At 44.1% G+C, this 23,068-nt stretch overlaps 2 protein-coding genes across 3 annotated transcripts; both read right to left on the bottom strand.

Annotated features, from left to right (window-relative positions):
- Positions 1 to 259: 259 nt before the first annotated feature.
- Positions 260 to 4,032, bottom strand: tomm7 (translocase of outer mitochondrial membrane 7 homolog (yeast)). Its single transcript, XM_084562546.1, has 3 exons — positions 3,866 to 4,032; positions 2,143 to 2,191; positions 260 to 672 (listed from the first exon to the last, which is right to left on the bottom strand). Exons 1-3 carry the CDS (start codon positions 3,966 to 3,968, stop codon positions 657 to 659), a joined length of 168 nt encoding a protein of 55 aa, XP_084418672.1. The 5' UTR covers positions 3,969 to 4,032; the 3' UTR covers positions 260 to 656.
- A 478-nt stretch (positions 4,033 to 4,510) lies between these two features.
- hycc1 (hyccin PI4KA lipid kinase complex subunit 1) lies at positions 4,511 to 22,907 on the bottom strand. Of its 2 annotated transcripts, XM_084563178.1 has the most exons (12): positions 22,739 to 22,907; positions 16,114 to 16,195; positions 15,349 to 15,450; positions 15,033 to 15,212; positions 14,112 to 14,192; positions 13,914 to 14,029; positions 13,119 to 13,214; positions 12,272 to 12,388; positions 11,957 to 12,044; positions 9,520 to 9,682; positions 8,078 to 8,421; positions 6,582 to 6,722 (listed from the first exon to the last, which is right to left on the bottom strand). In XM_084563178.1, exons 2-11 carry the CDS (start codon positions 16,162 to 16,164, stop codon positions 8,123 to 8,125), a joined length of 1,293 nt encoding a protein of 430 aa, XP_084419304.1. In that variant the 5' UTR covers positions 16,165 to 16,195; positions 22,739 to 22,907; the 3' UTR covers positions 6,582 to 6,722; positions 8,078 to 8,122. The 2 variants fall into 2 exon arrangements, with proteins under 2 accessions (XP_084419305.1, XP_084419304.1); XM_084563179.1 differs by lacking the exon at positions 8,078 to 8,421 and having other exon boundaries at positions 4,511 to 6,722.
- Positions 22,908 to 23,068: the final 161 nt, after the last annotated feature.

The raw sequence follows: 23,068 nt of genomic DNA, 5'->3' as shown, positions 1-23,068 counted from the left end.
CTTTGACTGCATGGCAGACGCTTGCAAGTTATAGTGCTCTCACTCAATATGGGGCCAATCCCACATAATCACTTAGAACCAAAAAGATGGGAAAATAGGACCCAGACTTAAAAGCCCTTGAATTATTCTTTAACAGATCTCTTGAAAGACGCGACAACCAATCGTGTTCAGATACGTTTTCAATAACTTCTTATTGTCGGTTTCTGTTTTCTAGATTATAGCATCAACCCAACTCCACTTATTAAGCAAGACAAGAGCGTCATTTCTTTGAGGGTTTATTTTTTTTGAAGTTTTAAATTACAAATAAAAAGGAGAAAATCTTGAAAACGATGGTAAACCCAAACATCAGTGTCACACATTCAAAGCAACACACACAAAAAAAAAAAAAAACTTTCAGCTGATAGTCCAGTCAACCCTACATACTTCCAGGAGCCCTGAGAGCCCCGGAGCCAGCACTCTCTGCACATCCATCGTGCATTTAGCCCAGGCGTTTACAACGTGGGAAGAGATGATATTCGTTCGTTACTTCTCAGGCGATAAGCGGTACAAGTTACAAGAGAGGGAAGGTGTTGTCCGTTTTCTGGCATCCCAGTAGCGGTATGTGTGTCACATGGTCTGAGAGGAGGATGAGGAGATTGGCTGCGTGAGGACGGCCCTCAGCCCCAGAGCAAACTAGAGGAAAATAAACAGTCAAAATTAGTAATATCCCATTGAAAACAACACTGAAGGTAGACAGGTTTAATTAGACAGATCATTACGTTCAGGCCCACTGGTTCTGAATGGGGTTCTCATTCTGCTGCAGTATTTAAAAACAGATTTGTAGACTGAATAACGGTGTTAACATCAGTAAATGAAGAATAAGCATGACTGAACAAATTAACAAGAAAAACTTGTTCTTGCGTAATTAAGCCACACAAACGAATTTTAGACGGTGTTTAGTGCCTCAAAACAGTCACGTCGCGCTAAACACAGAGATTTTACTAAATTAATTTCTCTCTAAGAGACGGGTGCTGCCGGATGTTTCGCATTTTCACTGTATAGTTGATGCATTTACACCTTTCTGCCAACCAGGTGAAGCCACCGATAGTCGTGGCCAGGTAAGCAAACGTGACGGCTGAGGAATTAAAGATTTATTTCCGTGTGCAGGTCTAATCAAGATGTCCCACCAACTCGGAGAAGCCAAAACGGTGCAGTGCGAGTACTGGAAGGACCTAGAAAGAGAGACCGTATGTCCATCCAGCATTATGAAGACCATGGAGCGGATGCTGCTACGCCACCTCAGGCCCCAGGTCTGACACGCTCCTGACTCACTGCGGTTTGTATAAGAGAGGAAAGGGAGGGGTGGAGGACGCCATCCTCTACCTCTCCACCCGTTGCTCACTCACTTGGACAGGGGCTGCTGTGAGCATCGTGTTTTTTTGTTTTCTCCAGTGCATTCAACACTATCCAGCCCGTGCTGCTAAGAGAGACGCTGGATGAGATGGGTGTGGTACACGGTACACCTCGTACTTCGCGCACGGCTCTCAGTCGTGCCACTTTCAAGAGTTCTCAGAAGGCACTGCAATTGTGGGGCGCACCAGGGTTGGACAGGAGGAGGAGGACAGGAACGCGGTGAAGGACTCTGTCTCGTGGTGCTGTGCAAACCATCTACGTACAAGAAAAGGTCAGAGCCGCCTCTATTTACTCTACGGTCTTTCAACATCTGCCAGCAGCCCCCCCTCTCAGGGACAAGCGGTGGGCTAACCTGCTCAGTGTTAATTGTTGTTTCTCAATGCTCCCCCACCCCCTCCCTTTTTTTTTTTTTTTTTTACCCCAATCAGCCAAGGTAGACGGCTGCCCACACTGAGTTTTATTCAATATGGGGTTTCTTTCTGTCAAGAGGGAGTTTTTACTCTCCCCTCTTGCTCGCTCAAGGGGAAGTTGTTGGGTTTCCCTCAGTAATACTGTAAGCTCTTGACCACACTATGTAAAGCGTCCTGAGGTGGCCTTCTGGTTTGTTTCTGAATATGAATGAATGAATGAAACAAGTTGAACCTATGATGCGTCTGGCATCCTCCTCTTGCGTACTTCTGCATTCCTTCTGTCAGCAGTAAAGTTAACTACCAACGCCACTGTTGCACTGGCGAATCAATCCGTCCTTACCTCAACACCGTAGGCTCTGGCATTCCCGGATCCGCTCCTCGTTTGAAACCTGAAATTCAACATCACAGAAAATAATTAAAAGGATATTTTAGAAAAGAGCCAAGGATTTTTTTTTATGCAAGCTTGCATATTAAGGGTTACAGCTAAGACACAAGACCCAGCTTGACTGCGAATTCATTTCACAAATACTTTACAAATGAATGCCTGAGCAGTTAAATTCATTGACTATTAAGTGACCGGATCTCCCTTTTGACACAGCGTCAGAAAGCCATTCCCTTTGAGTCATGAGGTTTCTCCAGTGTGTCAGCAGATTTGTCCCCTGCCAAACACCCCGGTTTCGTTGAACTACAACATTGCATCACAACACCGAAAGCAAAGGGGCCACGTAACTGCCTATGAAAATCAGCCAGCAGCACATTCATTTCCCCAATATTTCTAGGTCACGGACAGTCGATCATGATGCAACGGATTCTAAAGAAAAGGGCAAGAGATTCCTAAAGACTAAAAATGGCCTCATTTAAACACTCCCTTCATCTAGAGCAAAACTGCCGTCTTTAAATTTGTAAATATTGCATTCAGTCTAAAATAACTCCAAATGGAAATGATCTGTGCTTTCAGAGCCTGGGCTGCTCAACCAGTATTTAAATCAATTTAGCTCATTTTAGCAGCAGAAGTGGCAAAGAGTGTTCCAAATCCTCCATTAGAAAAGCTGAATCCTACACAGATCAATTAATTGATTACTTGTTTTACTGTATGTCATATACGGCACGCATGACGTCTTCGACAGCTGACTGACACATGCTATGGCTGCCTGAAATACGGAGAAGCCAATAACACAAGAGAAACTTGTGTCTAATTTAAGAGAAGCCGACGCTTCGGTAAAATAGCTGCAAGAGAGAAGTGCATGCAAAATCAAGCTTAAAAAATGAGAGTAAAAATAGATGGGAGAAAGTTTGATATCAGCATTGGTGTTTCCAAAATGCTGAAGTCACAGACGGGGCAAGGCCACCCGGCTGTGTGGTCGTACATGCAAAGACTATCAACTTCCCCATATACATGCTCCAAGCCACAGCCATGCAAACGTCTCAACTTCCCCAACATTTCTTCAAACCACAGCCAGACACTTCAGCGCCCCAAACATGCAAAAAACATGCGTGCAGGTATGTTTCAAAAAGAGCTTTTAACCCACTACAGGATGAGCTTCTTTAATCTACACCACAGGATGCACGACTTCAATCTACACCACAGGATGCACTGATTAAATGCTACAAGACAATCAATTATCCAAATTATTATCCAAACAGACATGCATATAGGAAATATAACACAAAACACTCTCTTCACGTCTCTGTATCTGCTTGTATCAACACAGAAATACAGTGTTTGATTTTCTTTTCAATATAGTTCCCTCTCATCCTGACCATGGAGAAGATTGCTTCACATGATGCAGTGCAGCTCTTCTCCACAGAGGGGGGCATTTAGAGTCAACCACAGCGTGTAGCTACCCCACAAATATTATCTTATTATATTTGACACAGAGTTTGTGCTAGGAGATCAATGAAAACACAAAAGCTTGTAGCTCAACACAGCCCTCGCCGACCCAGGAGGAAAACAGTAATAGCTACTTCGTAAATGCTAACACACTGAGCTAACTGGCTAACATTAGCGAGGCTTGAATCCCATCATCTCGCCGCACTCCATTTGCTCCTGTTCGGATACTGACCGAGGTACAGCACGGTTGGGATAAAACCCCACCGGATGACAAACTGGCCGCACTGGAACAGCTGCTGCAGCCGCTGTTTGGTCTCTTTGCTTAGTTTAGCCATGTGTTTTATTCCCGGACACAGCGACGATCCTGCGGCTTCCAAGGGCAAGGAAGAGGAAGTGACGTAGCCGGAAGTGCGCCGACGTTCTTCGTTTGTTGTAGGCTGCCACCTGGTGGACAGACGTGTAACTGCACACACCGCAACACACTGATGGCGCAAACGTTAAGTTTAAACCTACTTTTAAACACTTAACTATTGAAAATAATAATAATAATAATAATATAACTTTGCCTGTAACTGCTTTTATACTGGAACGTTAATTACTAAATACTAAAATAAAACTCACTATAAATGTTGTCCTTGAATCAGTAATACTGAATGGCAAGAAATTAAAAGGCCTAAAAGATAGCCAATTTAGTAGATAAAATATGATTTTAAGTATGCATCCCTAACATTTTTATATCTCAGATATGTCAGTGTAAAAATATACACACACACACACACACAGTGTCTATATCTAGACACTGCAGTGCCTGAAGTGTGAGATTTGAGGTGAATGTATTAGTGCGATGTTTAGAAATAGAAAAATCATCACAGAGCAGTCAAATATAGAAACACTTTATTCCCAGAAGTTGTAGCGGTGAGTTATTTTCAGACACAGAAAGGCCAATATAATCAACTTTAGTACAACAGTATGATGTACAACAACAGGTTACCCATTCCCATTCTGTAAACCCCACATAAAAAGCAACATGATTGTTATTGTCCCACCAAGCTACGAACACTCAACAGCTCTAGTACACAGACAACAGAACACGAGTTTGCTTGAGGGTGGGGCAGAATGAACGCTTGATGTAGGACATCAAATGAAGCAGGTTTTATTTCTTTCTTGGTATGAAGGATCGCCATGTCTTGCGACACGATGATGTGATGAGAAGAACGCAGGAAACACGTCACTAAAATACTACAAACTGCTGGAATGGTGGGTGGATTAGAAGACAGGAAATATGCCTTGCTGCCCCAGATTTTAATTGAGTTTGTAAATGCTGCTGTACTGCGTCAGAATCTTTGATCGGTGCATGGAAGTAAACATCAGGTTTGTGTGGTTTTAAAGTTGTAGGTGGCAACGAAACAAGAGTGGAGTCTTCACGGAGCAACAAGGCATACTTCTCTCACAGGAAAAACACCACGTTGGAGAGTTAAACCTCTCTTGTTCATAGGAAAATATCAACGTTGAAAACTCATTTGCTCTTTTCATGTGCAAAATTCAACACATAACAAGTCACTCCCCCACCCCACCCCACCCCACCCAAAGAAAATTTAAAATCATCTCTGTAATCTGGCGAGCTGGATTTATTTTAGTTTTTGCCGTCAAACACAACAGCAGGAAGTTGCTTGTAGAGCGAGGGGAGGGACACAAATATTGCTTCTCCATCGTGAAAATACTGTGATTGTAAACATAAAGACCTGATCCGTACCCTATGAATTGATGATTTGGTGGTTGCCTTTCTTTATTATTTTGGGAAGAATTAGGACTTTCTTTTAAGAAGCACAGGTATAACTGCTGTCAAGCATTGACAGAGGGAAGTTCGGGTAATCGGCCCAAAAGATAGAAAACACTGAACGGGGTAGAGATGTATTGCTATGGGAAGAAATTTAATATATATATTTTTTTAAAAAAGTAGTAGAAACACTTCCTTCAACGAGGAGAATCATACCTTGTTCAAAGTATCAATCAGCAGCGTTTTTCTAAAAACAGTTGCACATACACGCAAATACAAGCATGCTCACACACACACACACACACACCAGGGCATGTTAAGGATGGATGTATGGAAAAGCCATGCAGGGCAAGAAATGCTTTCCAAATACTTTTCCACACAGTTTTTTTTTTTAGTGATCATTTTTAAGTGCATCCATTTATGACAGGCTGCTCTGTGACGGAGAGCGGTTTTATCCTGTCACGACCTCACTGAAACAGGGCACTACTAAAGTCAGTGAAGCTGGAAGTGGTATCCCTGTCACCCTGCCTTCATCAGGCTGTAGGGAGACCCTGTCGGAGAGGAGCAGAGGGAACTGACTGTGCTCGTACTTGTCTGAATGAAGAAGGGCGGCGGACCGGTTCACAGCACAGACAATCAAAAACGCCTAAAATGGAGTGAAGAGAGAAACAGTGGGAGTGTTTCTGCACGTATTTGTGGTCGACTGCAGTTGGCATGGCTTGGAGTTCCAGGTCACAGGTACAGGGTCACAGGATCAGAGATGAGGGTTCGTACAGTCAAGAGTCACGGAAGGTTCAGAGGTCAGAGCCGAGGTGCACGCTGATGCTGGGGGAGCGCTGTGTGTGGTTTGGCGCCGGACTCAGGTACCCCATACCTTCCTCCTGCAGGCTGCAGGAATAGCGGCCAGCTTCAGAGGCGGTGTGGTTGCTGGCAGGTGGGGCGTTGCCACTGGCCACCTGCTCAAAGGAGCGGGAGAAGACGGCGCTGGCGGTGCGCGTCAGGCTGGTGAGAGCTCCCGCCTTGGGCACCGACTGGCTGGAAGTGAGTGTCAGTCGCTTGATAGACAGCTCTGTGCTCTCGCTGGCGGCACGGCCCGTTATCAGAGGGCTCGTCTCCTTATCCTTATCCTTGCTGGTGCGCCCGCCGAGGCGACACTTCTTCATGGCCTTGGCCCCCAGGTTCAACGTCGTGACGCTGTTGCTGATTGTGATGGTGGGTGGGGTCATGTCAGGTCCCACCCCACCTGGCCAAACCCCTTCATCCACCTCTGAAATATCCATCAGCTCATCCGGGGAACCCAGATCCACTGCGTCTGTGAAACAAAGATGACAGAACACAAACAGGCACTCGCGTGAGAAACAAGAGCAAACGAAATATAACGGTCTCTTCTGTCATCCAACCGATTTAATTCAGTCAAACAATATATGGTTATATAAAAATATATCGTGCATTAAATTGTTTTATAACGAAACTGTGGCTGGGTGACAGAAGAGATCTACGACTGTCCAGCAGGTGGCGCCTTTGCACTGTCAGCCAAGAGGGACATCTGGCCACCCGACGGGACAGGTAGGTTCCATTCCAGCACACATGTTAGGATAACGAGCAGCGCCGTGAGACAACAGTAAGTCATTTAGTGGCAGAGGAGTGCATGTTTTGTCCCGAAGGCAGGAGAGGACAGCGTCTAACAGCAAAAGCCTAGGAAAGACCACCAAGGGGAAGTAGAGGAATCAAAAGTCTGAAATAAATACGCTCTAAACTCACGTTTCTCCTCTAAAGACACACACACAACGACACCTTTCCTGCTTTCTGCGAGGCATGCATCCACGCCCGTGTGAGCGGTCAGCCACCTGCACATTCACAAATACACATTTCGGATCTGATGCTATCACTGTAACAGAACACCAGTAAATAGCTGATGAACAGACAAGATAGGCAGGTCCTGTTAAGAATCTTTCCAGGTCAGATTTTACCTTCAAGAAAAAAAAAAAGCTCAGTCATCACATTCTAGTCTAAATTTAACTGACTGAGCTGCTTTTACTTCATATGATTAAAGACCCGCATATCTTTCTTCAGCTCCTACGTAGCTACCAGTCTGAAGGAAGTAATCTGTCTCCAGGTGTAACCCAGGAGTAACGTGCGGAGGCGTACCACAGTGTTATGTCTCCTCATGACTCATTAAAGACGATATCAAAGCAAAGCCTCATGGAAGTGCTAACAAAGATATGTGGGCTTTACGATTCAAGGACATCGGGACTTTGATTTCAAGGACCGCAGGCTGTGGTGTGAGTTTTACTCAGCTAGCAAAAGAGAGCGTGTCGACGGATACTCTGCTTTTAATTTTGCACAGTATAAACAACCATATACTATTTTGATTTGTGTGATTCAGTCAAGCTCATTTTATTATTATGCATTTTTAATCAGGTTATTAATCTGTTATTCAGTGAGACCTTTAATAATTGATTTGATCTTAACCAATTTCAGCAGGAGATCTTCATGAGGAAGCTTTAGCCACAAAGGAGAGAGTAGATGAGTGAGTGAGTGACGCCGGATAGACAAATGAGAGGAATAGAGCAGTTAGGTGAAGAGACGGTGGTGGAGCCCAGCGCAAAAGGTAAAAAGGGGAAGTCATCATGCAGCTTTTCAGACCACGCCCGCACACACGGTTACCTAGGTTACCCCGGGAGTGGGGCAGGGGGAAGGAGGGGCTGGAACTTAGTACTGGCTCCTCCCTGTGGAGGCCGACCCAGAACCCTCATTCTCCACCATTCTCCTTACAGACTTCTGCCTCCTGACCTCCTGACCCCGCGTGCTGGAGTCATGTACCCGGGGGTCCGGGCTGACCTCGGAGGCGGCGCCCAACGTGTCGCCGTCGGGCTGGCCCCGGCCGTCGGCGCGCGGCCGCATGGAGTCTCCGTTGGGCATTCGCTCGCCGCTCACGCCTGTCACACTGATCTCGGGGATGGCCACGCCCCCCAGCGCAGCCTCACTGTCTACACTCACCTCCTGAGACTCTGGTGGGGGTTGAAGCATGGAGGGTAGTAGGACAATACACAGACAAACATATATACACACACGCACACACAAATGGAGACACACAATTTCATGCACAGACAAATGGAAAACAAAAAGACGGCCATGTGCATAGACACACGCGACCACAGAAACACAAGACACACAGAGGTGGTCAATGTAATGGCGGAAAAATAAAAAGAACAAAATCATAGTGATCAGAACATAACACATGGTCCAAGTACATGCAATATGGAGATGAATATGAACACAGTTTATGATTGCAATCGAAGTTCATACCAGGTCACCCCTACACATGAAATTAATATTTAATGTCTCCGTCATCTGCTCATAACAAAAGCTGCTTTACGCATAAACAAGCTGCAAAGAGCAGGATCCATGACATGAAAAATGGGTGCTAGGCTGGAGACGAAACCCACTGATTAAACTAGCTGAAGGCTATAATTTACCTGACTCGTCTGTATAAAAGAGAGAGGCTCCCTCTTAAATCTAAACCACAAGACGTGATTGTTTATTTCTAAAAAGCGCACATCTAAACGGTCATCTAAATATTTAAAAAAAAAAATAAAAAAATTCTAGAGCTGAATCTACAAGTAAAAAACACTAAAGTATAATCATTTCATATCATCTGCGTCTCACTATAAATACACTACCTGCTCTCTGGTTTCCTGTTTTCTACAAGCGGTCAAATTAGGTTAACGTGCCATGCTGTATCTCTCTCTGCCTGGTTGACTGTTCTCAAACTGAATGCTTGGACTCTGTCTCTCAGTTGTCATCAGCTTGGGGGAATCCTAACAAATCACACAAGAAGTCATGGGTTTGAATGAGCTGATGCTAAAATGGAGGTAGACAGCGCTAGCTAGCAAGCTAGGTAATCTACGAGCTTGATGAACACAGTAACTGTCAAGACAGTGAAAGGGATGAATGAACAACGAGGAGCTCTAAACCGGTTCCTCTCTCCTTTGGTGTTAAACAGTTTTTTTTTTTTTTTTTAAAACCATAAATATGTGACAAGTCGGTGATAACTCCTCTGTTGATTCAGGGAGTTGAGCTCCCACAGTTCGGTGTCTGCATCTTACCGTGTCTCTTCCAGCGGTGTCCCCTGATAGAGAGGGAGGTGACAGCGTTGCGGGAGATCCTAGAGGCGGTGGGGGTGATCTCTACCTGGATGCTACGTGCACCCTCCTTGTTGTTGCTCTTCAGAGCTGCACCGTGCAGCGACGACTTGATGGCGTTACCCACCTGGAGAGAAGAAGAAGCGCACATTCGCACACGTCACTGTTACGGAAGATGCCATGGTTTTATGGAAGGCCTGCTCAACGCCCAGGAACTTAAATGGCTTCTGACCAAACAGTGTAGACTGTTCTGCAAGCTCAGAGTTGTGCGGCCCTATAGCTTGTATTTCAAACAAAAACTGCTACATGTTTTCTTTCAGTGTGGATGGAAACTGCTTAGGTAGAAAACCCATGCATAGAGTTCACTTTCAAACCTACTGACAAACACAAAATCACATGCTCAATTTACTGTCCAGCAGATGCGGCTCAAGGCCAGATTAATGTTTGATCAAGGCCAGATTGTATTTAAATGCAATTAAACCAAATGAAATTTACACTGGAAAATACCTGGAGCCAGTATATTTGTCAGGTCGTTACCGTGTCCACACATGTAGTTCCTCAAGGAGCATGTTTTTGAACAGCAGCCATTCTAAGTCAGGTCAACATTTTCCAAACTGAGGAAGAATCTAGTTTAAAAACGCGGTTAGCTTAAAGCGGAGAAGAAAGCAGCTCTATCATCTTGCTATTTTTAGCCGTGTCACCAATGGCAACCACTCATCAGTTTGAATTAATGCAATTGCCCTCCTTTAGACATTTTTGTGTCGTATATGCGGTATTCATTTATTTATTTATTCCGCCGTGGGTTTGAATGTCATGAAATGACGCCATTCATCACAGACAGAAATTGTACAGAGAACTGTCAGGTTTTCAAGCTTCTGACCGTCAATCATCTGCCACACAGTTCAATTATGGAAAATGTTAAAAAAATATTTAATCTTAAAACGTCATCAAAATCACTTCATCCTGCATGTCTCACGTAAAAAATGTGGCAAAAACGCAGTAAACAGATCCTATAAAAGATAATTCTGCAGCTCTCATCAGTGTGCAAACAGGGAGTGCCGGATTTTAGACAGGATCTGTTTTGCTGACTGGCATGATTATGGTGCATGGTGAAATAGCTTTCTAGAAGTGAACTGCAGAGTCATGAGAAAAGGGAATTGCTGTTAGAGGTTGTAAAAATGTAAACTGTTAAATGTCTGCATGGGGAGATGCCATTATTTCCACCCCAACATCTGTAGGTAGATGAAAAAAAAATGTTTTTCTTTTTCCATTTTTCATGAAACAATGAAAAAATTCAACTTGCATTAGTTCGTTTTTATGATTTGTGGCATTGTAGAGGATTTATATTGCACAACAGACATTTCTGAGCTCTTTCTTTAACCACCCGCTGATTCTGTTGTTTTCAAATAGGTGCAAGACTTTACACTGTAGTAAAAAAATAAGACCACGGTTGGTAAATGTGGCAAAAAGAAGCTATTTAAGTTTCCTAGAGGCTTTTAGTAACATTACTTGTTACAAAGGAGTTGTGCCTGTTGAACGCCTGCATCAGAAAAAAAATACAGCAGTACCACAGCTAACTAAAAAGCTTCACCACCCCACCCCCCATAAACACAGAGCCCAAACAGACAGATCACATTTCTACCAGACTTATGCACATGATTAAATCTACAAGCACAGGATGGACAGAGTTCTGCATTCGGTATTTTAGAAGAACAAAAGGCTTTGGATTTCTCTTCTTGCAACATGATTTCACAAGTCTTTTCATAATAACCTCTGCTCTGGCAGGAAATACTCAAGTGGCACTTGGACAAATGATCATGTAACAGTTAGGTGGAGGAAATCATAATCACAACACAACATGTCTTTTGTCTGTGCGGCTGCAGCACACTGGTCTTATGAGGGACACGTCAACAAGTTATGCTAAGCTAGCAGCCGCCTGGTGTATCCCGCTTGCAATAAGGAAACACACAAAATACGCTGTGTGTGTTTATGGTATGTTTCTGCTTAACTCTAAAATCCTTTTCTTAAACGTCAGCACCATTCTTACAAACATAATTCAAATGCCGGGTGTTTTGATTGTGGAGGAGCGCACCTTGTCTTGTGTAGTAATGCTGTGAGCTTAGGTTCAATCCTCTACTCCCTGGGCCTCAAGGATTACAGCTTAACGGAGCAGAGCGGAAAGCATGTAAATAATCTAGTGGGATTACACTCTGCTCACAGTTTCTGACACACACAAGAGACCCGCACAATACAGCATACTGTGTGTCGTGCATGAATCAAAACCTCAGGTCAGCATGTGCATCTCAATCACATGCTCCATTTCTCTCGCACACGCCACAGGTCCCAAAAACAGACGCAGCAAAGGACGAGAGGCGCGATGGGAGCATAAAAATATACCCACCAGTAGCGCTTCGGGGAACAACTCTAGCTGGGCTCGATACAGAACGTCGTCCAGAGCTTTGGATCCCAGTTCAACCTCTCCATTACACCTACACCAGGGCAGAGACACACAAACAAGTACACAAGTAGCATGAGTCTAATACGCAGATTAAGAGATCAGACTTGAGACTCTGCTGAAAACAGTGCCTTCAGTTTCTTTTCTCATGCTTTCATATATGTAATACACGTTGGGTTGAATAAAAAAAAAGTCTCATGGCTAATTTAAGGAACTTAAAGTGAGGATGTGGTGAGTTCTTCTAGCCGTGTGCACACTCACAAGGCGTAGTGGATCCCTGTGATGAGCTGAACCAGGAACTCTGACGTGACCGTCATTCGTGTGCTAATGCCTTTATAGCGCCGCATCTGTTGCCGTGGGTAACCGCATATACACACCCTGGAGGAAAACCAATAAAACACAACAGAGGAGGTTGTATTAGTGAAACAGAGAAGCGGGGAAACGGCTCCACTGGGACACTTGGTTGCAGCTCCATTAAGGCAATTTACTTCGCCGCGGTGAGCTGATATTCAATGACAAGCAAATAATTGCCGGATACACACACACACACACACACACACACACACACAGTACAATACGCTACAATAGCCTGTATTGGTGGTTTACTTTACATAGCCCTCAAGGTTAAAATGTCCTTCCAGCGAATTAAGTTTTTTCAAACACTATCCTACAGGTTATAGTGGAGTCAAATAAAACTAACTTCAATTTAAAAGTAACTTTTAAATTTGAAGCTCTCAGAGCTGTTATCAATTATACACAGCGGACGCTAAGCAAACTGTCAAGGAGAAATCAAAGCTGATGACTTCTCTTTCGTGCCCATGCTTATCAGACCAACGCTCAGCTGCTGTTGGCAGATCACCAAAACTCACTGAGCTGGGATGTGTGTACATTGCAGCTCTTTGCTGAATAGCGGTATCTTGGCTCGCTCCAGCAACAAAGTCTCTAAGAGGATCAGATAAGCAAGAGCTTGCAACACAGTGCAACATGTGTGGAAGAAAAAAAATAAAATAAAAAAATGATGACAACAGTGACACCAAAGTCATAACGTCACAAATGCTACAGTACATTGAAAGATGCTGATGTGTGTGTGTTTGTGTGTATCTTTTACCTGGAGCTGAGCTGGCAGAGAGACTGCAGAGAGGTGGAGGTCATGTAGCTGAGCGCAGCGTTGTAGCACAGCAGCAGGAAGGTCAGCACCTCAAATCTCAATAAAACAAACAAACACTTAAAATGTCAACTTATGTCTGACCTCGTTGCGGAAACATAGACCAAACCCTTCTGGCTCCATCACTGCCATAGTCTCAAATATCACATAAAAAGAATGTGAGACATCTAAGAGATTGACGTCTGTCTCTGTATCTCTGCATCATGTTAGAAAGCAGACAAACTTGTTTGGCCACGTAAAAAAGTTGTTTTTTTAACGTCCAGTTGTTCTGAACATCGCAGGGAAACAGTACTGAAAAAAAAAGACCATGGACATTTAACTCAGGCCACCACAACCTTCAGAGTTTTATCGCAGTTGTGTTAATTTAGGAAACCCTAACAGCAATGTAACAACTTCAAATGCAAAAAAACTATGACGACTGCCAAGGGCCACCACTGACACTAGTGCACTCTGCATAAAATAATTGGCCGTGGCAGCAGCAAAAATCGACTTCACGACACAAGTGTTAACGAATATATTTTAAGCAGGATGATTTTTATTTGCTCATTTCTAAGCAATATTGTTGCAATGGCTAAATATAAAAAAAAATGCACTGATTTTTTTTTCCCGATTGTTCATTCTTCTTCACGTGTGTCTCTACTGTGGTCGTTGTTTGGCGATGGCTTCCACTTACAAGCATAACCGAGACCATTTTAAAACAAGTACAATGGCCAGCATGTTGAAATGTCGGTGTGTTACCTGTTCTGTGCCGTGAAGGTTTCCCTCTGCAGGTGTGGCCCGCTGTACACCACCTTGCTCAACCCATGATTGGCTAGAGCCCCTTCCGTGAGGGCCATGGAGCCGATAGCTGAAGGCTAGAGGTCGCAAAGTGAAGTTTAACATCATTTCTACCAACTTAAAGGCCACTTGTGCATGTTTGTGTGCAGACATACTCACCTCATGGTACACTGAGGGTTTGGAGAGGGAAGGGACAGTAAAAGATAATACTTTACTTTGCCCATCTTTGTCAACTATTTCCTGTGAAAGAGACAGACAGGAAGAACATTTTTCTCTGGGCAAAAAAAAAAGAAGCTTTTTTTATTGTGTCGCCTGAACCTCTAAAGAGATCTCGTCGAGCACACTCATCTGTTATGCGTGAGTTTTTGTGTGTGGACCTCAGGGTCTCCTCTCCCCACCCAGTCTCACTGTTGGCGTGTGCTTATTTGTGTGCATACTGTGCAAACCCACATACCCAAACCCCAGGGTTTTGGTGTCCCCTGTGCGCATGTTAATGTCAAAATGATTAATGAGAAACAACCAGTATGTTGAGTGACAGCTGACCTATTCTGGTATCTGGAGAGGAAGTTAGAAGACACTGCACTTTGCTGATAGATAGGACCTTCAAAGCTCAAATGGATGAAAACTGAACTCAACACTCTAACATTTACTAGAGCTGGCGTCTCTCCTTGGGACGCTAATGAACATTTGCAAGGTGAAGTTAATCCATAATGTTAAACAAGCAAAGTCATTGTGTTTCTGTTCCTCTATTTCTAAGCCATATTTCTTGTCACTCTCAATGCATAGCTATCTAACAAAGCAGAAAGGGCAGAAAGTAATCTTTCAAAACCCGTGACGCAGCTCCCGGAAACAGTTGAGCAGTTAAGTCCACTGCTTTGGAAATTGCATGATTAAATCCACTTGCTAAGGATCAAGGACTTTTCTAGTATTTTCTTTTCTTTCACTGACCGCACCAGAAACATTTTATCGTTATTAACAAGAGAAGCTCTCCTCCCGTGATAATACATCCTCTCCGAGCTACAATTCTGGTACTGAAAAACATACAAGGAGTTCCACCACCGCTTTCATCCTGTCCCCTACCAGGTTGTAAATGCCCAGCAGCAGGGCCTCGATGCAGCCGGAGGTGTGGGGGTCTCTGGCTGCGCTGACGGACAGGAGGCTCCACAGGAGCTCTGGCAGGAACTGAAGCGTGAAACGCTGCAGCTGCGGCTCACCGCTCCGGTAAAACTCAAATAACTGGTGACACACCGGCTCCAGCAACTGGTGAGGACAGAAATCCAAGCCAAAACTTCAGGTTAAAAATATTAGCCGAGAACCTGCCAGTGCGACTGCATAGATAGAAATACTGTTTGGGAGAAGAGTTAAATGATGGATGTTGATCAACGGTAGTACATACGTCGCTGTAATTCTCTCTGATGACCTTATAGAGCGCAGGGACCAGGGACCCTTTGTCTCTTAGTGAGGCAGCATAGGTGGAGACAGCACTGTCAGGGAGGGTCTGAAAAGCACATAAACAGTGGATAATTAATAACACTAATAACCTAACTACGCATCTGAGAAGAGACCACTGAAAAAACAGACACGTGTTATTCAGATATGATCCCTCCCAACAGATTCATTAAGACAAGGATACACAAATGAACCAATAAATCTGTCTGGTTAGTGGTACAGAAGATATAATTTACTGCCAAGTATAAGCGAGATACTTACACGTTGGGTTTTGCTGCTAATTAAAGGGAAAATATCCACAATGATAGTTTAGTAGCACTTAAAGCCTCTGTTTGGAGGTCAGCTTCACTGAGACTGGACAACAGATTGGTCCTCATACCCTGACAACAAAACAAAAGTCTCCTCTGCTCCTTATAATAATGATAATGATAATAATTATTATTATTATTATTATTATTCCTCGCTAAACCACGGCTTTAATGCCAGTCACGTATCAGTAAGTGCTTGCGTCTGAGTGGGAGCATGTGATTTTCTGGGAACAAAGCACTTCAGAGAGTGTGTTTGCTTATGTGCATTAAATAAAGTCTGTCAATAACAAGGAGCAGCAGTGAATGAACTGCATACAGATCGTGGGTGCATGCTTTTTTTAATATTGCTTTTTACACACGCACGCCGGCAGACACGCACACAAACACACAGAGTGAAGCAGTACCTTAAATTCTGACAGCCATTCCTCCACCACTCCTTGGTCCATAGCCAACATGTTCCCTCATTTGCAGTGGAGTCACCTCTACCTAAAAAAAGGAAGGCATACTGTATAAATACACACTCTGCTTTAATACTGACACAAAGCACAAAAAATAACTGTTATTTGCACACACATTCACATGTTCAAGCAATCAGAGCTTGAACAAAGCTCTTCCCACTATTTGGTGTCCTCCTGATAAACCGCATTCTGTAGCAAACATCTAACAGTGGCACGGCGGTGGTGAACAGTGAACCCACACGCTCCAGGCTTCAATTCAACACTCCGAGAGAGAGCGGTTCTCCGTTTCCCTTCGCTCTCCTCTCGTTTCCCTTTTGATTCCTCTCCAGACACACACCTCTGCAGCAAGTACCTCCACAACTCGGGCTCGCAAATCAAAAAAATAAATAAATAAATAAAATAAATATCACCCACACAGAGAAGCCTGGATGATGAAGCGCGGATGGGGAAATAAATAAATAAATAAATAAATAAGGCACAGCTAAATGTAGACACACGCTGAGCAGGCAGACGGACAGAAAAAGAGGCTCTTTCGTACTTCAGTTAACATTTCCATGATGAAATGAACTCTCTGCTCCCATCATATCTGTTTGTTATTTTCGATATCGCTCCCCGTCCATCACAGCATTTACACTGTCTGCGTGTCTCTCTTTCTTCTTCCAGGCAACTTCTATGACTGTAGCTTCTTTTCTACTGAAGCTACTCTTTCTCTTCAAAGTGTTTGTTTCTCTCTCTCTCTCAATGCAATTTTAATCCGAGAAAGTACAAGAGAAAAGGTACTATACACCACATTTTAAAATATAACCATATAAGCCATGAGGACACAGAACAATATTAGTTGGGAGTTTAAATGTCTTCTGTCTGGTTGTTCTACTACAGACTTTCCTTGCGTACAGATGTAGCCCGAACGATTAAGATGGAGACCAGCACCAGATCTGAAAAGAGAAGCGAATGCACATGTGGGTTAAGGTGCAATGTCAGTGGTCAATACCGCTGAAGGCTGCAAGGTCATAGCTTCAATCTCTTCTTCTGTGTCTGGTTTCATAGTTGGTTTCACAGCCTAACTGTTTAGGTCATTTCCATGGTAACAGTGATGCTTGGAACCGTCTTATTTTAGTGTTTTAAACAAAAATTTCAAGAGGTGACCACGAACGTCACATCAGTCTGTCCAGTGGTGGACCAAAAATGAGCAACGCTGGCGTCCTTAGCAATATATGCATACTGCTTCCATCTTTTCCAAATAACCCATCGGTTGGACTGTAACAAAACGAGCAACGCAGATAAAGGATTTAAGACGCCTTAAAAAACTCATTATTATGGTCAATCCCAACACAATAGCTGACCCGAGTCCTCCAGCTTTCCACTAAAGACAAGGACACAGTCTCTGCTGATGTATTATCTGTTTTCACTCAAGGGTATGTGGTGCCTGTGTCGTGTCTGTGCTGCAAAACTGCAAGTACAAGGCTAAACTGGTTGTTAAATGCAGAAACAAAGCCCATGTTTGGTATGCCTGGTATACAGGGGCTGAGAAAAACAAAGTGGGGAGGAAGAAGTCCTTCTATGTGCAAACTTGAGATGCAGACGCCTGTGCTCAGAAATGGGCCAAAGATGGCATAATTACACCATTTACCACGACTTGCAACATTTCACACCATTTCCTACTATTAACTTCGTAGCTGAGATCATTAATTCATTAAGAAATACATTACTGGTGCATTAGGCTATGGGGCTGATTTTACTTCAAGAAATCTTTCAAAATGCACAGAAAGAAAAATGCTTATGGTTGATTTTTGTCTCTTCCTTTCCTTCCTTTGTCCCTCTGCTCATTCTCCCACATACGATTTCTCTCTCCTCATCATCCCATCCTCCTGATGTAGCTTTCATGCATCCAAGACCTTTATTTTGGATTATTCTGGAGCTTGGTCCCTCCATGGCGGCCAGGTGTCTATTTATGGACTGTACCAATGACAGGAACGACAAGGGGGGGGGGAAGGGAGCCAGTGACTCATGAAATGGGGAAGGATTATAAAGCAGAATAGCCTCCATTTAGAGAAATTAGTCCTTTGTGGAAGCCTGTTGTTCCGTTCTTTTGCACTGGCAAAGACAACAATGAGGACATGCGAAATCTAAAGCCCAGCATATGCCTTTTAATGGCAGGCTAACTTGAGCAAGGCTGTGATTAGAGTGTGGATGAGTCAGTCTTCTAAGAGGATGGATTCTCCTCCTACAGAGTCACTTTTAACCCATCAGCTCTGTCCCGGCCTGGCATCTGGGGCTTGTCATCTGTATCCAAAGACACTTGAAGACTAATATCAGCAGGTGCCCGCCTACACGTCTGCTACCTCAGCAGCAGGAATAAACTAAAGTGACACAAAGTCACATACAGAAAATGAGCATGCAGAGACTGCGAAGGAAAGTACGTGAACAACAAATCTTAAAGATTCTTTTTAAATGTATACTGAAGACGTTTTTAAAAGCTGAAGGTAGCAACAACCCTTCTCACCATGCACTGTAAACCTAAATGGGCTTTGCGCTGCTTTGCAGATCTTTACTGAAGAAGGAAATGCATGCAACACTTTCTGCCTCAAGAACACACCTAATAGTAGCACCCAATGAACAGCTCATCTGAGGAATATTTTTCTAGGAATCAATGGATTGTTCGGGCCACAAAATGAATAATTAATTTTCCCAGAAACAAGCTAAGTATTTAGTTGGATACTTCTTCCACTTCTAATAACTACATACAGCAATTGCAGCTGAGACAAACACACTAAAAACCCACCACTGCAACTACTCACTTCCCATAGAAAAAGCAATAATTCATTATGAAAGTGTGTTGAAACCACAAGAGACAGCCCACAACACCCTGCCTCAAAGATGTCTAAGCACTACTGACACAATGCAGGCAGGGACAATCATCTGGTGGAGGAAAATAGGAAGCTAATTGCCTTGGGGAGTACACGATCAGGTGTAATTATCTTATTAGGCAGATGTTTGTCTTCCGTATTGGCCTGGATTGTTACAGACTCATGGATCATGCCAGGAATCAATATGATCGAGAGAGCACACTTGTACAAATGATGCAGCAGCTGGTGAGTTTCCTCCGTGCAGCTCGACCGAGGCCGAGCAACACACATGAATAAACCAGCGTTGGGGATGAGTGGCTGACCAGGCTTTACAAACAAAAGCAACAAATCAATAGTGGTGAATAAGTGGATGCATGGTAAATGTAGGAGAGGCAGAGACGGGCTATGAATAGACAGGAGATCAATGGCTAAATGAATAAAGGGTACTTAAATAGATATATGGAGGGATGGGGGATGAATTAAAGTATGACAACCCCAGGGGTGGATAACTCAAGAGGAGGGGTTCATTAGGTTTCGATCTGTGCTGCCCCTGGCAACCTCCCAGGCTCTGAGGAAACACACGAGATAAGGAAAGATACCGACACACACACACACATATATTTACTGGGATCTGCTCAAGGAATGACCAACATGTTCAGCAGCCTAACTGTGGCTTGCCGAGTCTTTCCTGCCAAGGAGTGACGGAAAATGTGTCATGCATTGCACAACTATGCATGCGCAAGTGTGCTTATTCAATGTCTGGTTTGACAAAACCTGTTCCTGTGAGCTAGCTGAAGTTGACAACTCATTCCCTCTGAATTTACACCTACGCCACTGTCCTAAACTCCCTGACACAAACGCACGCACTCCAGGCTGCTGCTGTAAATGAGCTTATTTTTGACTCCTCCTTCTGAAGACTTCTTCCAACACAAACAGGTCTCCTTTGAGTTTACATTCCTGATCCTTGTCGTTTGACTGCATGTCCTGGCAGGGTTAGTGTGAAACACCTTAGGGAGACACACAACACCACACCACACCGCACCGATGCGTTCACGTGAATGAACACAAAAAACACAGCAAAGCACACAGTCTCCTCTGGCGCTCTGTAGTAAAGTGAGAACATACCTGTCTGGCAAATCTGGCCGAGAGAGAGAACTGTAGCAAGCGCGAATGAATTACGGGGACACCCACACAAGCATACACAATCCCTCCCTGCCGATTACCTCATTTCCTATTACACGCATACTTCGGAACCTTCTTTTTATGAGGAAGCGAGTGGACCAATGAGAAAGGAAGGCTTGAATGGTGGGAAGAAAGAAAACACAGAGAATGACTGAGTGGGTGGTTTTGAGAGCGACCGAGCTGCCCCAGCTGCTTTTTCCTGTGGTACAAGGTACAGGAACACAAACTACTAGTTAGTGAGACAATGACGGTGACAGCTGCACTGCTGAGCCTTCAGCGTATGAATGTTACAGTGACTGTAAAGTTTCCAGAGCTGACTTCAGTTCTTGCACAGACACACCCAAACCACTACTAACTGTTCAACTATGCTAACTATTATCAGGACCGGGAACAAAAGCAATATGCATACACCCAAAATCACCATACAAGGTCATTAAAAAACAGTTTATGAGCCGGGCTTGTGACTGCAAGCTTGTTTTAATCTGAGTGGATGCTATTAAAGAACTATTTTGAGTAGCAATGGGGTATCCAAGTAATGGTAGAGGCAGGATTATATAACTCTGGTCCTAAAGGGCAGAGCCTTTAACATGCCCAGAGCTCACAGCTTGACCTCACCTCCCGGTTCAACAGCCCTGCTAAGAGCTGTTTACACCTTTACTGGGAGTGTAACATTCTGTTGTGACAACTCCCTTCAGTTTATATCACTTCTTTTCACCCTGCTTGACACTATAGGCTTTATTTGGACTATCATGGCTTACAGTTGCATCACTGCCGCCCACCTTGCTCTCCCCTGAAGTCTTCTTCAAAAGCAGGTATAGCTCACGGGTTGGGGGAAGGTTTTCTGCATCTGTGCCTGTTCTTGCACATACATATATAGCAAAGGACTGCCTGTAGCTAAGCAGGCATGACAACAGAGTCTGTGGTTTGTGTGTGTGTGTGTGTGGTTTTTGCTGCTGAGGGAGACAGATAGAGAGATCTGACGGGGAGGAATCCTCTTATAGCAGCCTACGCTCTCTCTTCTCCGTTTGCCTCTAAGCCAGTGATGCATCTTCCGTCCCTCCTCCTGCCCCTCCAACTCCCCGTCTATCTGCAGAAACTGAGCCCGAGGACACTGTGATTTTCATAAGGGATTTTTGTCCCCAATTTCAACACTCTCTTCTCTTTTCCATTTGTTTTTCTTTCCAATTTGTCACAGCTCATCTTATCACGCGAGATAAGTCACTCGTAACCGCCGACGTTCAGGGGCTCACATCTCACAGCTTTTCATGCGGATATTTGTCTTTTCAAGGTGCCCTGCGGAGCTAAGGACAGGCTACATATAGCGGAAACACATACAAATTCTCCTTTTACCAGGGGAAAGAATTTTTTTTTTTTTAAACTGACGCTGGGCTGGCATATGCAGAAGTTAATGCAGATGTAAAATGAAAGGAGAAGCTCAAATTGCTGGGATATTTCATCAACCTGCAGGCACGGGGGTGGTGGGGGGGGGGTCGATCTCTGACGCTTGAGGACAGCAGAGCCTGTACAAATCTCCCAGCTCCATGACCTGCTGTACTTCACTGTCAAAATGCATTAAGAAGCCACGGATGGTACACATTAACAAGCCTGCTCTTGCCTTCTCTGCATCTCTGCGCACGCACAAACACAGTAATGACACCTTTCTGACTCGCACAATTAATCCACTGCCAAAGGCACAGGGTCTCCCTAATGTCAAAGGGAAAACACATACACATAGGCATGAGAATCAAAGGACAACCCATTGCCACGGTATCTTTTTTTATATACAACAACTAGCAAAACACCAGAAGCCTTTTTGTGAAGGACAGGCAGTGTAACAGAAGCCATTAGACATCATGCAACTGGGGCAAAGTTTCACACTAGTTCCTCTCATACAGGAAACCCCTGAAGTGGCTAGGGGTATGGAGAAAAGCTGCATCACATGACAGCTAATACAACAACCCTAACCACGCAAGTCTAACATGCTAGCCTCCCTTCCCCTGCCAATCTCTGACATACACTCACACGAATCACCTGAGGAATCTTTCCAAGTACACACACACACACAGCTGTTCCTATACAGGATAAAGTCAGGTGCAAAGTCTCTGTGACAGACTTGACTTTCTACATAAGCAGCAAAATGGTTGGAGTAAACAGGTCGTTACCATAGCACATTATTAAGCCTTTCCTGTTGTTTTATGTCCATTTTTATCTAGCTGATCTAACAGGAACTGTCCCTTAGCTCTGCTAAACAGCTAGTTTGCCACTCACGACTAGTAACGCAGCCTCTGTTTAAACAGCCTAAATTTCTGTCCTGTGGCTCAGTGGAAACCATTAGCTCTAGCAGCCATTCAATTCATCAGTGTGTATTTCTCAACCGGTATCAGCCACAGTCTGTAAATTTATCCTCCGCCGTCACACACACTCTCTGTCTCGGCTCGCTGAATGACTTCGAGCTGTCACAGCGTTTGCTTACAGATTAGCTCGTTAGCTAGCTCGGCTAAAGCGCGACGTAGAGTAAACTGAGGAAGTTGCCGTTTACTTACGGGCATGCTATCTGTCAGTTTCCTGGTATCACTGTCCTCTTTCGTTCCAGCAAGACGAGTAAACGGCTATCACTTCGCTACTCCATAAATCTCCTCAATAATTCAACATCAGCTCCTTCCATCTTCATTACTTTCTCCACTCAGACTACCACAGACAAGGGGACTCGGTCTTCTCTGAGTGACAGACTTCTGAGCCAATGAGGGAGCAGTATATAATGTTGTTGCCACGCCCTTAGACTTGGCATCCAATCAAATGAGACTAATGAACGCAAGTTAATAATTTCCACGATCAAGTAAGGTTGTCGCTGTCAGTCACCAATCTTTGACAGC

This window comes from Chelon labrosus (assembly GCF_963514085.1).
Source record: "Chelon labrosus genome assembly, chromosome: 16".
Classification (NCBI taxonomy): domain Eukaryota; kingdom Metazoa; phylum Chordata; class Actinopteri; order Mugiliformes; family Mugilidae; genus Chelon; species Chelon labrosus.
This window is presented reverse-complemented; position numbering and strand designations above follow the sequence as displayed.

Coding starts and splice junctions, on each gene's coding strand:
- hycc1 (XM_084563179.1), bottom strand. CDS start 16,164: ATGTTGGCTATGGACCAAGGAGTGGTGGAGGAATGGCTGTCAGAATTT. Junction 13,215..13,913: donor ACCTTCACGGCACAGAACAG/GTAACACACCGA, acceptor TGTTTTATTGAG/ATTTGAGGTGCTGACCTTCC. Junction 12,389..13,118: donor CTCTGCCAGCTCAGCTCCAG/GTAAAAGATACA, acceptor GTTTTCCTCCAG/GGTGTGTATATGCGGTTACC.
- tomm7 (XM_084562546.1), bottom strand. CDS start 3,968: ATGGCTAAACTAAGCAAAGAGACCAAACAGCGGCTGCAGCAGCTGTTC. Junction 2,192..3,865: donor CCCAACCGTGCTGTACCTCG/GTCAGTATCCGA, acceptor GTTGAATTTCAG/GTTTCAAACGAGGAGCGGAT.